We start from the raw sequence: 17,105 nt of genomic DNA, 5'->3' as shown, positions 1-17,105 counted from the left end.
GGACAGCAGTAATGGCCGCTTGGAATAATTGTCCACCACTGCAATGTGGAACAGGAGACTATGTATTCGGCAGCATCCGTACTTACGTACATCCTGTTTCTTGTTAATGAACTGTTGTACCCAATGTCTTCAAATTTGGTCACAGCCTACATTGTGGCATTAAGCAGATACCAGTTGATATTGGTGACTTTCACCTTATTTTCAAGGTCACCACGACTCTAGTTAACTCCATATCTCATGAACTGTTGCACCCAATGTCTTCAAATTTGGTAGCCGCCCACCTTTGGTAATTACTCACACACCAGTCAATTTGAGTGACCTTGACCCTATTTTCAAGGTCCCCCACCCCCACCCCCTACTCTGTGACCACGCCAGTCTCTTGTAACACGATATCTGATGAACTGTTGTACCTAGTGTCTTAAAATTTGGTGAGAGCATACATTGGGGAATTAGGCAGACATCAGTCGATTTGAGTGACATAGTCTTATTTTCAATGTGACCACAACACTTTGTGCACTTTTTTAACTTATCTTAACGCATAAGACAATGCAACCAATGTCTGTAATATTGTCTACAACCTACATTGGTTGAGTGATTATCCAGACACTAATCATTTCACCCATCTTGTGTGTGAGCAAACAGTAAATAGTGGTGAATATGTTACAATTATGTCATTCTTCTATTGGTAGGGGACATTGGCACGTAAGTGCCAAACACTTGTTTATTTGACAGGACACATTTCGGACTAAATTTCATATGCACAATTTGATTTAGGGTAATGGTTTCTACTTACATAGCTGTTTATAAATTGTTTTCCTGAAAGGAAATGTTGAAGATAAACTGATAAACAATTGGTGAATAATTTCTAATGTTATCTTTCAGGAACAAAATTTATCATTTACCGCCTGCTTTCATATAGAATCGCTTTACAGTGCAAAACAAATATGTGAACTATACAACCAATATCTGAGTAGTGGGGAGTTTTGTTAGGACACAGAAATATTAATGCTATGGAAATGTCTACATTTACTTGTGGATGTTGTCATTTGGTCCGGTTATGAATATAATTAATTAACACAAGCATCCATAGGTACAGAAGCTCACCTTTATGCAGTTATCGAAACGTCAGAGTGGTAAAGTACAAACCAGTTATTTTGATATTTAAAGGTGTATTGAGTGATAACTAACCACTGTTAAAGTTAAACATATTTGTTCAGACAAAGTTGATTGATAACAACTGAGTTATTTTGTGGGTGCATTTTAATACTGATTCTCCTATCTTTTCCAGGCTCAGGTGGTCAGACTTTCTGACTCGGTTGACACATCATCATATCCCAATTTGCGTAGATTGATTTCATGCTGTTGATCACTGGTTTGTCTGTTCCAGACTGTATTATTTACAGAACCGCTGCCATAAACTAAACTCACTCACAACACAAATTGCCACTCAGAAACCTTATGTGTTTTACTCATTTATGTTTTGTCTTGCCTCAGTCCAGTCAGCCTCTGTATCTCCAAGACTCAGGTTCCATTAAACCTACACTTTCCTGTGGTTCCTTGCCAAGGTTCTTGTAATCATATGTAATCCACTGTTGAGTTCTATCCCCACTTTACCAATTAATCCAACAGTGACACATGGAAAAAGGTAAGGGAGGTTTGGGAAACCAAAGCTGCCACTAGTTTTATCAGACATGAAGACATGCTATCCTAGTAAAATTTTGTTTCTTGAAAATCATGATCAATGGAATTGTTGACAATTCCTTCAAACTGGTTTGAAGTCCATATTCCGATTGGCCCGTTATACCATTAGTCTAACCAATGAAATTTGCAAATGGAAATCAACAAGAAGACAAAGTCACCAATTTCCCCGCAATGGCAAAAGACTCTTCACGAAATTGTCCACTAATTATGATTGATTACAGTATGTCAAGTGTTTTGGTGTGTATATGGCAAAGTGGAAGGAGAGTATTGTAAGGTTTTACGTTTCTGCACAGGAAAAGAACACTACCACCAAATTCAGTCGAGGTTGAACTTGTTGCCATGGTAACACAAACAATATTTTATTCAGAAATCCAAACCTACCAAAAGGCACCCCTACACCACCAGACCTATCTATGTGCCAAGTTTGATGAAGAAATAGTGAATGGTTTTAAAGTTCTGCTCTGGAAAAGAGTACAACCATAATTTCAGTCAAAGTCAAACTTGTTGTCATGGAAACCACAAAAAATAAAATTCACACACTGGTATACCGCTCAAAAGGAACATCAAGGGATCATCATGAACATGGCAAATGTGTACCGAGTTTGATGAAGCTAAAGTTTGGCGGATCTGATCCAGACAAGATGACATCCTCAAAGCTACAGCCTAAGTCATGTTTCCATGGAAAACAACAAAAAATAAAATTCATATCTGGGTCTTATTCCCAAAAGGCACATCTAGCAATCACGCTTGATATGTATACCAAGTTTGGTTAACTTATGAATAGGTTAGGAGATATGCTTTGGACAAAGTATCATTGTTGCGGGGGATAAAAACAGGTCGTTTGTGGTTGCAAGAACCATGAGTATGGATCCAGAGATTAGAGTTGTTTTTTCTCGAAACTGCAAGCCCTGATGATATAAAGCAGAACATTTTCAAAGTGAACTTATATTTTAATCTTGAGTACATGCTGAACTACTGAAAACATAAATATGAAGTATTTGCACCTGCCAATTGAAAGCAATTGTCATTCAAGCACCCGTAAGTACACAGTATCACAGATATTAACCAGTTTGGTAAAATCAAAGTGGAGTGGCTAGGATACTGACAAAGTTACAGACATTCAGGTGAAATCTGTGATACAAACCTTACATCATAGATCTTTGTAGTGTATAGGGTATACAATTTGACCATGTGAAATTGCCGTATCCTAAAACTGTGCCCCTTTTCAGAAATGAAAGTGGATGTAGTTTGTTTGCCTTGAATATGTTATAGCTGTGTTATGTAAGTTTGGAGAGTTCTTCAGTTCTGACAAAAAACATGGTTTGATTTCATGATATAAGCCTTGGTTAACATAAAAAAATATCAAAGAAGGGTGCAATATTTTGCAACAGGAATGGAAGCAAGTGGCTTTTCTACTTCAATCACATCCTCCTATCTAAATGTGTAGACAGACAACATCACAATCTTTCCTTATGTTTAATTAGTTCCCATTTCCTTCCATTAATTTTCCCATATGGTAGATAATATGATTATCAATAGGAAAAGTCATGTTTAGCTCACCTGACTGAAACTCCATTTGGCAAATAAATGCATGACTTTACTGGTCATGACTACATACTCATATCACTTTTATTTGAGTGTTCTCTACATTCTCAAGATATCGGGATCAGCTAAAAGTTGAATTATTATACAAATAATCCTTGTAAATTAGTGGCAATGGTGTGTCTAAAATATGCAACACAATTCCTTTCCACTTCTAATGATACCAGTCATTATTTCTTCCCAATGCGTATCAAGTAAATTGTACAACCTTGTAGTGGTATTTCTGTTTCCAAAAACATACAATCATAAATTATGGTCCTAAACATGTCTAATCTCCTGATCAGACTAATGCTGCTGGTATTAACACTTTAAGAATCTCATTTGTCAGAACTGACTCAAATACACAAATGATACAGGTAGAAATCAACAGCTGCTTGACATTGCTTGGTTTTCTAGTTTATTACACTTCTGTATAGCCATTTATTTGGATGAATATCCTGAATCTATTCCCCACAATAGCTTTCGATGTTAACATGTCATCGTGAACCTTTTCTTGCTCATAACCTTGAAACAACCAATCAAGACACCAGTTGTTTGCCATAGCTTCAGCTTAAGCACTGAGACCTCCAAGCTCCCCACCGTGTCTCATGTTATCAAAGTGTTGAAAAGATTCTATCTGTCAAAAATGTGTTTTTGAAGTTAATATACAGTGAGTGAGTAAGTGAGTGAGTTTAGTTTTACGCCACACTCAGCAATATTCCAGCTATATGGCGACGGTCTGTAAATAATCGAGTCTGGACCAGACAATCCAGTGATCAACAACATGAGCATCGATCTGCGCAATTGGGAACCGATGACGTGAGATTATAACCAATTTCCATCTCTAAAATAATGACAGGATGAACTTCAGTCTTCATATCCCCAAAAGCCCAGTAATAGTGCATGACATGCCAGTTATCTGAGGCTGAACCGTGGTGAAAATAGAAATGGATCTCTCCTCAGGTTGACTTTGTTTCTGTATGTTTGATGTGGAACTTGGCCACATTACCGATATATGGCAGTAAATAATCAAGTTTGGCAAGACATCTTATGACCGACATCATGAGCATTAATCTGTAGGATCAAAACAATGACGTCACGCTGGCAGTTCCTATACAATGCCATAACACTCACGAACCAAGTCAGCAAGGCTGACTACCTCATCGTGTTGGTTGCCTCTAACAACATACCAGACTTGCAGAAGATGCCTTAAAACCCAGATCTTTACAGGTTTTTCAGGTTTTTCAATAGGTAACCAGGATGATAGAAAACTAGGACACTAAGATGAACTGTTGTAAGGTTTATTTACTCCTGTGACTATCGACTACTCTCTACCAACTACGATTATGTACAAGAAAAACTGCATCAGAAATAAGTTAGCTTTCGACAGAGACTATTTATCAGTTCATTTTGTAACAGAGAAAAATCTTTAAAAACTCTTTCAAAAGATTACATTTAAACAATAAATTGACTAGAAGCATAGACTTACACGCCAGCCAGTGGTATTGAAAACTGGAAATCAATTCAGCTACAAATTTGCATAAGACATGTGTAAGATGAAAGTGAAAGATGTCGCCTGACACAGACCTAAACAAAGAATTGACCAGAAGTGAAATGACATCAATATACAGTGACTACATGCTACAGAGGACAACACCAAGGACAAAGATAATAGTTAATACTGATGAAATACTTGTAGCTCTAAATAGGTACTAACAGGTACACTGTGTAGGTACTAACAGGCACACTGTGTATCACTATCAGCTGTTGAACATTTCCAGTGCATATACCGCCTTGTAGGTACAAGTGTACTGCTATGACTTAGAGCTTTATACCAGGTGTGAGCTTTATACCAGATGTAATCTGTGCCTCAATTTTCAAATGCAGATTATGGTACTGTTGCTGAGGCTTGAATGTTCCAAGCAGAGCTCAACATAATCATGATTTACACAAAGCTAGAGGCATGGAACCTGAGGCCTTTCCACTGTCCGATAAAAATGAAACTAAAATATGTGTTTCAAACAAATATATTCTGACATTCTAACTACCATTTCATTATCAGAATGGCTCTATATGTATGTCAAAGTTAACTTAAAATTGTCATTCCAATTTACAAATTTTAGTCGGTGGCGTTACAGACTTATCATTCATTGTAATATTAGTAGGAATGAAATACTTATATCATGTTTACTCTAAAGCAGGTTTAAAAATGGTTGCCAGACCTTCTCAAGTAATACTGAAATGCAAGGCCTTTTGTAGCCTCTCCAAACCTTGTCAGTGACCTTGTCTAATTCAGTAACTAGAGCAACTTCACTCCTCCATAATGTCACATGACTCATTGCACAACACTACACCATCAGTATATATAACAACATGAAGCAACTAGTCACAACTACAAAACCATCTAAGAATTCACTAATATTTTACTGAGTATTTTCTGCTGGCTTATGTCACCATAAATCTTCGCCCATCAACAAAAACATGTAATACACTATAAATAAAATTCTACTGTCAGCTAGCAACAACATAAATTACCTACTAGTATGATATTTACAGGTTAAATTATTGTGATGTTATCAATTGTGTTTACCATGATAGGCAGAACACTCCATTCAAGCAGTCAAACTGGGCAACAGGGGGACATGATATCACTACAGTGAAACCTGTCTAAACTGGACTACCACTAATGAAGTTGTTTAGACTGAATTTTGGTTTAGTGGGAATATTGCAGCATACAAGGAAATGGATAACAAGACATGAAAGAAATGTCATTAAACATGGGACAGGATATGAGGTCTGGTATTGACACAAATCCAGATTAGAGAGGGTCCAGATTGGGAGATTCTGATCTGTTATTGCTAAATCATTGATAACTGAAAATTGAACTAAAAGACAAAAGATTCAAATGGACATAACAAGAATGAAGATAATGATCAGGATGATGGTAAAACATATTCACTATAATGATTGATGTTTTATAAACAAGAGTAGAATTATCTCAATGTGAAAAATAAGGAACAGTTACTACCTCTTGTTATTAGCAGATATAATACAAGGTTCCAGCAAAAGGGAGGCTTGTTTGATTCCCACCTTGTTCCATAATCCATAATGGAGAGGTATTTCATGGTGAATGTTTGCCAAATGACATCAAGCACTAGTAAATGATAAGAACAATGTACATGATGCCGACTTTAACGGCTACAATACTAGATATGTATAATCTAATATAAGCTAAATACTTTAGATATGTATGACCTGTGTCATGACTATAGTACAAAAAGGCATGCATGAAGTCATTGTTTATATGAACTAAATACATGATGGCTGAATCACGGTTGGAATATTTGAATCATTTTCATGGCACGATACACTTACAATTAGAACAAATAGTAAAATAGAAACTTACAACAATTCGAATAAATAAATTCAAAATCTAGTCAAACATGTATAAAAAATTCCTTCCTTACATTAAACATTTAAGAAGTTCATAAAAAAACAAAATATGAAATGGTAAAATGGTAAAAATCAATTCCATTTGTAACAAAGAGGTGAAATAAAGGTTCCCCAGAGCCAGCAGTATTAATGGATATATTGTTTGCAGTACTAGTTGTCATCACCGTCAGCTGGCGGTCAGCTGGTGGTCAGCTGGTGGTCAGCTGATGGTCAGCTTGTGGTCAGCTGATGGTCAGCTGATGAGTAAGACCACTCAAAAACATTAAAGCATGGAAAACAGCAGCATCCAATACTGATGTAATGGTACATAGTAGAATACAGAAAAAAACAAAGTACTGATATATACCAAAAGACAGTTACTTAGGGGTAACAAAGAACATCCTACCCTGAGCAAAGATAAAATATAATGACACTTCACACATGAGACAGTTTTCTCTACTTGTGTCCAGCAGAAACGGTCCATTCTAACTTCCAAGTCAACAGGTTGAGATGTGTACACTCTCAAGTTGCCTGTACAGCTGATATGTTAGTGGTGGTGTCAGATTCTGCATTACCTGATGTAGTCATATGACCTAGCTCTGTCCACACTCTTGCCACTTGTAAGCGGACAAGGTCCATCTACGCCACCCCTTGCCCTCTGACTATGGGTTGAATCAGTGTTGAGTCTGCTAGCAGGAAGTTTGGATCTCTTGCTCTCGGTTGAATCATCTAAGGGGCTATTGTAAGTATCAATCAGAGCCAGCGAGTGGAGACTCGAGGACACTTTGGGCGTGCTGGAGTAGGCTATGCCACCGTTCAGCTCTGAAGGCTTCCTAACCTGTCCACCAGGCACTCCAATAGGGGAGAATGCTGGTGTGTTGTGGAGAGGTTTGAAGGGTTGCCTTTCAGGTCCCTTTGACATTCTTCTGTCACCTTTAACCTGTTTCTGAAGGTCAAGGTTCTCATCCTGAAGGTCAAGGTCAGACTGCCTTAATTCCTGGCTGAGATTCAGGTTATGGGGCATATTATTGCTGTTGTTTATGGCTTGCCTGTAAGAATCAGCAAGACTTGGACACACATCTGATAAGAGAGAGCTTGTCTGGGTGTGCCGAACTGGTTGAGGTTTGAGAACATGAACATAGCTGTCACCATTCACCTTCTGGGGAGATATATGATGAAGTAATTTTGAGCTGTTGAGACTAGACTGACTGTGTCCAAAGGACCCATCTTTGTAACCAAAGTTTTCCTTGTGATCTTGGCGTTTCTTGTATCTACCATTGAGAGATTTCTCTGAGTCACTCCTCTTACCACATAAAGATTCTGTATCTCTGGATTTCCTTCGTTCCACCTGATCTTTGGATCGGTTTTTGATTGGCATGGGGGAACCTCTGACAGGGGCTCCACCTGCTTCATTGCCTCTAATGCTGGACATCTTAGACGAATGTCTATATGTCCCAAAGGGAGACGACTCTTTCACATTATTCTGTGAATCGAGGTAGCTTCTTTGGAAAGGCTTGTATGTGAAAACACCAGAATCATACTGACCAGATGATGGCCTGCTGTGTGAATCACCTGACTCATCCAAGTGCAGCGATTTCCTTGACCTTTGTTGTGACATTGGCAATGTTGCATTGCGGTGACCTTCAGCCGACTGATCTGTCTCATCTTCCACAATTTGTTTGACTGCCTGCCAAGCTCGGCTGTTAAAGAGATCCACACTTCGTCCAAACCTAGCTGGTGAATTTTGGAATTCTTGCACCTTCAGAGGACTGGGCTGATTGGTGACAGAATCATTCAAATCCTTGATATACTCTCGGATCAGCTGTCTCTTGGTTTCGGGCATGTCCTTCACCTTCAGGAGGGCAGTTTTCAGAGGTTCCAGATTCAGGTAGTCCAGCCTCCATGGTGTGTCCGGGAGGAGGTTGCGGCATGCTCCTGGGATGTCCTCATTGTCTTCATACTGGAGCCGACTGGCAACCGAAACTCCCTGATTGGTGCGACTCTTGTGTCGACTGACAGCCGGTACTGACTGAGTCTGATGGAATGAAGGTGAGTTTCCTGAATAAGGCACAGTGTATATAGGCTCAGGGGAATTGTGGAGTGAGATGTCATGATACTGTAAACCCTTTTTCTCGCTTCTGTCAGATGTGTTGGTGAAAACCCCAGACTCATCTTCAGTTGATTCTCCTGATTTCGTCAGAGGACTATTATGTGATGGAGTGGAGCTACAATCTGGAACAGTTGGAGTGTACCGCTCAGCTGCTGTTGTCACTGGGAACCTATCAATGCTTGAAGGAGCTTGTGATATGTGTTCATATATTGGACTCGAGTCCTTGGAGCCAGAGCTATGGTTGTAGTTAGTGACACTTTCAGGAAGATTCGTCAGATCTGGGACAGAGGTGTCCAAAAAGCCATGATCAAAAGCATTGTAGCTGGGAGATGCTGTATGTGGCAGACTCATGTGATCTCTGCTGACTTCCAACCTGCTTCTACTGTTTGACCTGCTCCTCCCAGCTCTTCCATACTGCCGCCTGCTGCTGCTGCTGCTGCTGCTGCTGCTGGTGTTTGAGTGTACAGTGACGTTGTGTAGGAATTCTCTCTGGCTCAACGAATCAACACTTGACAAATTTCTTTGGCAACATGACTTGTTGTTTGATGGTTCTCTTTGGGTATATGAAGTTCGTTTTGATATCTCTCTCTGGCTGTAGGAATCAAGATGTGATACCTCTCTCTGGCTGTAAGAATCAAGGTTAGATTCTGCACTCTGGCTGTGCAAGTCAAGATTCGACGCATCTTTCTGACTGTATGAAGTCCATTTTGAAGAACGTTCATAAATGTACGACTGCTCTAGGAGGTCTGAGGCATTGAGAGTTGACAGCGTGTCGTCATCTCTCCCAACTAATGGTGCTCTGAGTCTGCCAGCAGTCTCCTCCCACAGTTTTGAAGCATCGAGAGGTGACAGTGACACTGGTCTCATCACTAAAGACTCATAGCTTTTCTTTATTGGACTATGATATGTGCCTTTAAATCTATCTTCATGGAATCCATAGATGTCCTTCTGAGTAAATATTCTATTTCTTGGCACATATCTTGAGCTGACAGTTGAGTTAAAATCCAAGGTCTCATCACGACGATCTGCTTGATCATTGTACCTCCTTCCTCGATTATCATTTATAGATGACCTTGACCCTTGAAGCAGCTGTCTCGTGCTGTTGGCAGATCTGCTTGATGTGAGCGTCCCGTTGTTATAACTTTGAGTTGTTTGACCATCCATCATATCGAGGGAGCTGTCAGATGAGCTGCTGCGACCAGCTAGTCCCGCCTCCCACACAAGCTGCATGTGTTGCTGGGAGAAGCCTCCCGAGGATCTCGTACTGACTCGACTGAAGTTCAAGGTCGTATGATCCATATCCCGACTCAGTTCCACGATATCACTGCCTAGCACAGACATCAGGGTGCCAGCAGTCACATCAAACATTCCAGGCCGAGGTTCCAGCTGAAACAGAAGAAATTTCAACAAACTGATCAAACCACATGCAGCTTTCACAAACTTAATACAACTCAAATGTCACCATAGCTTGGTTACACACATCAATCACATTCACCCTATTTGACTAAGATACTGGCGATGAGACATTTATGTTAACTCACTCTCTCTAACAATGCCATGAAATTCATAGGATGTTTAACCTCTAGGCAACCTCCATGACTACAGTTCTACTGAGTTCTATGATCTGTGCTGATTGTACTGTCTCGGCCTCACAATGATCTTATTGTGCTAATTCACTGGAAATTGGTGAAATACCATGCTGTAGTTTTACATGGACATGCACTCAGATAGACTTTGGGTCGACTAGGCAGGGAAACAGCAAGTACCATTGTTAAACTCGACATGGCTGCAGATCAAATCATAGACCTTCTGATCTCCAGATCAAAGCAAAAAATATCATGGCAGGGTGAACAAGGTGTTCGTACAGACGAGAAATACAGTGGCTGTAGTCCTACCTGATTATTGAGGACAGTGTTGTGTACTGTTGACTTGATGGTGTACAGGTAGATGTGACCCCCAGGGTGCAGGAACCGGTAGTACAATAACAGACACACAATACCTGGACATGGAAGAAAAAAATACAACTATGTAACATTACTAATTTCAGATCAAACTTCATCCTTTAGTGACTAATACGCATATCAATTTTATTTTCTGAAAATAATGATGTATGGATAAGCATGTGAGTTTAGTTTTACTCCGCTTACAGCAATATTCCAGCAATATCATGGCGAGGAATGCCAGAATGGCGAGGAATGGGCTTCACACATTGTACCCATATGGGGAATCGAACCGGGGTCTTCAGCAAACACATTCTCCACTAGGCTACCACCACTGCCCCAAGCAGTAAAGAGTAACCTATCATCAGTATTTCAAATTATTACCAATATCATAAGTGATGTGTATGTGTTGATGCAGATTTCAAATGTTTAGCACCTTGTTGAAACTTGAAAACATATATAAGGTGCTGTCAAACATGGAAAACTTCACAACCATCGACGTAGAGATAAATGAATAGATAAGCCTAAAACATTCACCTAGCAGGAATCCGCCAAACACCACAGATGGTGTTACATAGTCCAGCACGGAAGATGTTCCCTTGAAGGTAAACCACACGGCAACAAGTGCGGCGTTCTCAAGGAAGAACACCAGGTAGAACACCAGCATGCGGTATCGACTGCGACCCTCACGCAGGTTCAGGAAACAAAAAATGTACATGAAGCCAGCCACAATCTGAAACAGGCCACGTTCGCAGACTCCATCTCCGAAATCTGTTCCTTTCACAGAGATCCATATCGTCATAGCAACCCAGTGAATACCTGCAATAAAATATACCTGTTAAGAAACTTATTACAACAAACTTTTAGAACAAACAGATGAAATACAGTAGAGCTACTAATTTCCTAACTGATTGTTTATGCATGAGGCTAAAACCAAATTACTTGACCAAGATCTTCATTGTCAGTTCAGCTGATGAAGGAATCTGAATTGACCCCATAACATTGTGTGTAAAAGATTAAAGAAGATTTATCCATAAAAGATTTTGGTCATCTATAACAACTTCTAAATGCTGCTAAAAGACACTATATTACTTGGCTCTTAGATTTTTCTCACATGTTTAGACTGAAACCTGTAGTGAGGCTAAAGTTGTTTTGTTTTTTCAAAATAGACACTAAGAGACTGAATCTATATTTAAAATAATTGTTAAATTAAACATTGAAATAGCATATTGTCAGACTTATGCTTGTTACTGATGGGTCCAAGTCATTCAGATAAAAGATGACTTGATTGGATCGACAGAGTTGCCTCCCTTAGCCATGAGAGGATACAAGCTGACATTCAAACGTAAGTCACCAGTTTGTTACCATGCACTCCTTGTGATCCTAGTCATATATATTATGACATACATTATGACATAGTTAGCATGGTCACTGGAATCAAAGACTAAATAATCATGTTTTATGACATTATTAATATTGCCGCCATCTAGCTGGAATATTGGTGAGAGCGGCATAAAACTATTAATAGTGACATAAGCAGATCCATGATTCCAAGAAAGGAAAGAAAATGGCTTTATATTTCCCAGTATAGTTGTGGTTTATCTCACACTTCACATCAATTCTTTTTTTCTTAAAACTGACACTGTCAAAAAATTGGTGCTGAAGATAGATTTCAGCTAATGAAACAGAGGAATGTTGATAAATCAAGAGAAGGTCAACTGACAGGTTTCTTTCACCAAATGCACAGGTCGATGCTCATGCTGTTGATCACTGGATTGTCTGGCCCAGAGTCGATTATTTACAGACCGCCGCCATATAGTTGAGAAATTGCTGAGTGCAGCGCACAACTAAACACCCTTACTTGTTTCTTTCAAAATCATAATTTCTCACCTGCAGCAAGAAACACCCAAGCTTTGAAAACTGTGGCAAACATAACAAGGGCCATAACTCTTGCAGAGGTCATGAAGGTCTGCCACAGCCAATGTACCGCAAGGCCAAACCAGTTTCTCCTGTAGAGGTCTCTGTAGGCCAGTCGTAGTCCATCAGCATAAGCTGTGAGAGCCCATGCCAGTGAGATGAGAGAGCTGCACACTGATATTCCTGCAAGAACAAGCCAGTAATGTGGACACAGTCAGATAGGGCTAACACCCACCCACACCCTCACACCCATTCCTTCCCTGTCTCTCAGGAGGCATCCCATGCAGGTCCTCATCAGAACTGATCTTCAGCAAACAATTCTTGTCATAAGAGGCAACTAATGGTCAGACTCACTGATCTGTTTCGGTCATGCCATCATATCCCCATTGCATAGATCAATACTCATGATGCTGATCACTGGATTGTCTGGTCCAGACGTGATTATTTACAGACCACCACCCGCCTGGAATATTGCTAGGTTTGGAATTAAACAACAAACAATCTCTCAGGCAGCATCAGATTCCAACACACATCCACCCACAGTGAAGACCACACACCATCACTTTCAAAAGTATCCATCAGAATGATTCATGAATGATGCAAAATCAAATGTTTTTAAGAGAGAAACCTCCTTCTGATGACTTTTTTAAGTGCAGTAGATTCCACTTATAATACTCATCAACCATCACAGAACCATTAAGATAAGTTTGTCAACTATATCAAAAATGTTGTTTTTTAATGCTTCCTCCACTGACCTGTGAGTATTGTGATATTGTTGGTGAGGAGGATGACATAGAGTTGCAGACACAGCTGGGGTGCAGCCTCCATGAAGGACTCCATCAGACGAAGAATACACACATCATTCTGCTCCCGGTAGACACGGTCAATGTCATTGAAACTGCGAGTTGATCTCGCCTTCAGAGCCAAGCGTATCACTCTGAGATACCTGAAATTATTCAAGTTCAATACAACCATGAAACCCACAACTGAAATCTGTGAGAGATTTCTAACATTGCTGACATTATCAGATAGATGGCTAAGAGGTTCATCTCTAAAATGAGCAGGATTTCGCACTGTCCTTAGTAATGTACCAGCTATACACAGGCTATCAATACACATGATGTTCCTATATTAGTATAGGGGCATATCCCATGCATCAATGGCCTGTGCAGCTACATCAATGCAGGGGAACACAAAAAAATGTGCTTCACACATTGTACCTATGTGGGGAATTTACATCTAGCTTTCTGCATGATGAGCACGAAGAACATGAAGTTCGGCAACAATCGGTGAAGTATGCTCGTAACTGATTTCTATAAAATAAAATAGTCTTTAAGCAAACTGGACAATCAGTACCTAAGACTTTGTATATCCACTGACATTTTAACTACTCATCTCTTGCTATAACCTACAAGCTTGCTGGAATGACACAAGCACTTACGAATGATCTAACTATTTCTACAGACTTGTGTAGAGATGTTAGATGGCCCATATAATGCATATCCCCTATTGCCTAAGCAACTGGATGACTCAAACTCCAAACCATAAATACTCAAAGAACAATGGAAATGAAATGTTTTCAAACATTATTCACTTCTTGTTTAACCTCTGAGTAGCCATAAAAATGAACACTGGCCTAAATCATTCTATACTGTCTTTGCTACATCGCATTCAACTCAAAGGTAATTAGATAAGATACAAAAAAATATGTGAGAAGATAATGCTCAATAAAATGTAAGGAGATGAGTGAGCATTTACAAGACAAATACAAAAGAGTATCTACAAAATGGGATGAAGAAATCTTCTCAGCCCTGCATACATTATGACGTAGTAATATCAGTGTTTTATATTGTACATATTGTTTTATATCAGTGTAAATGATTGATTTGTAATGGTCCCATTAACTATTGACAGGTGCTCACTGGCATAATGACAAAGTTAAGACCAAATCCATGAACATACAAACACATAATACAGGGATTGGGAAAGGCAGGGGCCATGTGCCATTTTACACATTAGAATAAAAAATGTCCCACTCTAATTTCAGAAAATGGCCATTGTCAAGGTTCTCTTTCCCAATACCTGATAATACTAAGGTCCAGAGGAATGCTGAGCAAAAGAAGTAATCACTACACACCTTTGGACAGGAGCAAACAGGAACAGATGAGGAAGACAGGTGGCAACGGAGAGAGACTTATCCGAAATATGCCACTTGAGGCTGAAAATCTGTATCAGCAGAGTGGGCACACCCACAAATCCTGCTGTCAAAGATCCCCACACTATGTCACCATTTTCAAAGAACTGTACAGTCACTAAGACATCTGAAAATTTAAAACATGTTTTATCATCATTCATGTCTTCATCAGATAAATCTGAACACAGCAAAAACAGCACTAGCTGATGCAGTAGTATGGGAGAACAGAAAACAACGCAGGACTCCAGATAAGGACCTGATCAGACTATGTACAGCAAAAAATAAGCAGTAGAAATAATTTAGAAAACGTTCCAAGATACGCACCACAGCAATGGTGTACAGTCTTAGAATCATTTACCGACACATTTATTCAAAAAGTATTGTTTAATTTTTTGTTGACACGGTTTATTTCACATGAATAGCAATGTTGTGGTGCATATTATATGAAATGAAACACAAGATTACTGGTACTCTAAATAAAGTCCCAGTACTCCTGTGTTGAAAAAATAAGGAGTATGTACTCATGTTGAAAAATTACCTGGAGCCCTGCCAAAAATTATATATTATAAGCAGGTAGATGTCACACTCGGGGTCATTAAAAAATTACCCTAAGGGAACGGAGGTTAACTGCATTGATTGTCCATATTTCTTGTGGTCTCACAAACCATTATAATTCTATGGCTATTCTGAGTAGGTCTTTTGTTCTCATAATTCCATTGCTTTGATTGTTTCCAAGAAGCCCAGAGGAATGTGATGACATATGAAGGCATAGTTTCGTGTATTTGAAGATGACATTATCAGTTGTTCACGAGATCACAAACATCTCAGTGTGACAGCAACAGACTAGTCACTCCTTTTCAGACATGTATTTTACATTGCTAACAATATACATTTCATGACTTTGATGAATTGATTAATCCATCCTTCCTTGTTATGATCCACTCATAAATGTTTATGTTTTAATGCATCTGAATATTTGTCATATCTGTTGCCATTCTTGGGCCTGTTCAGATTCCATAATTTTTATTGATGCAAAATCTTTACTGATGACACTTAATTGGTGCATGGGTGAGTTAAACAAAAGTTCTATTTGTCACAACTTATCTCAAACCTGACTGTGTATAGTAGTGTATAGTATAAGGCCCACAGAAGGAGGAATTTATTTCATGCTAATTTTTTTAATACGCTATCAGTCAGCTCAAACAACTGATAAAAGTAAATTTTAATCTTGGGTGCAAAGCAATTTGTCTTTGCCATGCCCCTATCAGTTTAGGTACAAGAAGTCAAAAACACATAAAACCATGAGCTGAGAAAGCAATGCTAAGCATTCAGAAAAATGAATCCCAAAAGGCATTTCATGGAAAGAGCTCCTTCCGTTGCCCCATATTCTTTCTTCCTCAGATTAACAGAGGTAATGCTAAGTGTTTCAACCCTATAATTTTATATTGTACGTAATTTGGGGGCTTTGAGTTATTTTTGTGAGTCCTCTAGTAATTGTTGTGTTAGCTTTTGATAATAATTCTCGTACATATCAAGTAATAAATATTATTTGGGATGGGTGAACGGACGGAACCCTTACCATAAAATAACACTTGAAAGACATATAGGCAGAATTTCATAATGTCAGTAAACAAAATGTTTCTGTTTTCACAGTTACAGTTAAACAGCACTTGGTCATTGGGTTTCCCAGTGTGGAATCTGGGCGTTTGGCCAGATGAACTAGGAATCTGGAAGTATTGGGAGTAGTGCATTATTACAACGGATTACGCCATGGAAAACTATCTCCGCTGAAAACATACACGCCACGTGAGCCAGAAAACACGATCCGTGACCAACTGATTGTTTCAAGAAGCAAATCACAAACAGCTGCAAAGTAGAGGCCCATAAAACAAAACAAAGGATGGTGACCGTGGGGAAGGAATTACCTGTTCCTACATCAAACAGAAATGTAATCAATGAAACGAAGTTGACAAGTATGTCATAAGGTGATATTGTTTTAGCCATCTTCATAAAATTGCAGCGTTTTCCCAACAACAGGTGCGCGAATCATTATCCATTTGAATCTGGCGGTTCGCTTGACGCCATTTTGACAACACGGTCACGTGATAGAGATATTTTGCGCTTTTCAACAGGTATATTTTTAATATTTTAGATTTTAATTACCCCAGAACCATATTTCAGATATATTCATCGCTATCTTTGTTATTAGCGATTGTATTATTTATTTTAC

At 39.1% G+C, this 17,105-nt stretch overlaps 1 protein-coding gene across 1 annotated transcript; it reads right to left on the bottom strand.

Moving 5' to 3' along the window:
* Positions 1-4,569: 4,569 nt before the first annotated feature.
* Positions 4,570-16,975, bottom strand: LOC137291746 (uncharacterized). The gene is made up of 7 exons (XM_067823245.1): positions 16,801-16,975; positions 14,819-15,002; positions 13,437-13,627; positions 12,655-12,864; positions 11,302-11,583; positions 10,720-10,823; positions 4,570-10,210 (listed from the first exon to the last, which is right to left on the bottom strand). The coding sequence occupies exons 1-7, from the start codon at positions 16,883-16,885 to the stop codon at positions 7,286-7,288; spliced, it is 3,981 nt and encodes a 1,326-aa protein (XP_067679346.1). The 5' UTR covers positions 16,886-16,975; the 3' UTR covers positions 4,570-7,285.
* Between the last annotated feature and the right edge of the window lie 130 nt (positions 16,976-17,105).

The sequence above is a fragment of the Haliotis asinina genome, chromosome 7 (genome assembly GCF_037392515.1).
Source record: "Haliotis asinina isolate JCU_RB_2024 chromosome 7, JCU_Hal_asi_v2, whole genome shotgun sequence".
NCBI lineage: Eukaryota > Metazoa > Mollusca > Gastropoda > Lepetellida > Haliotidae > Haliotis > Haliotis asinina.
Note: the sequence above shows the minus strand (reverse complement) of the source record. Positions and strands in the feature narration are given on the sequence as shown.

What these genes read in the sequence shown, in the direction of transcription:
- LOC137291746 (XM_067823245.1), bottom strand. Translation starts at nt 16,885, where the DNA reads ATGAAGATGGCTAAAACAATATCACCTTATGACATACTTGTCAACTTC. An exon ending in TCTGTTTGATGTAGGAACAG is followed by an intron (nt 15,003 to 16,800) that starts GTAATTCCTTCC and finishes TTAAATTTTCAG; the next exon opens with ATGTCTTAGTGACTGTACAG. An exon ending in CAATATCACAATACTCACAG is followed by an intron (nt 12,865 to 13,436) that starts GTCAGTGGAGGA and finishes TTGTTCTTGCAG; the next exon opens with GAATATCAGTGTGCAGCTCT.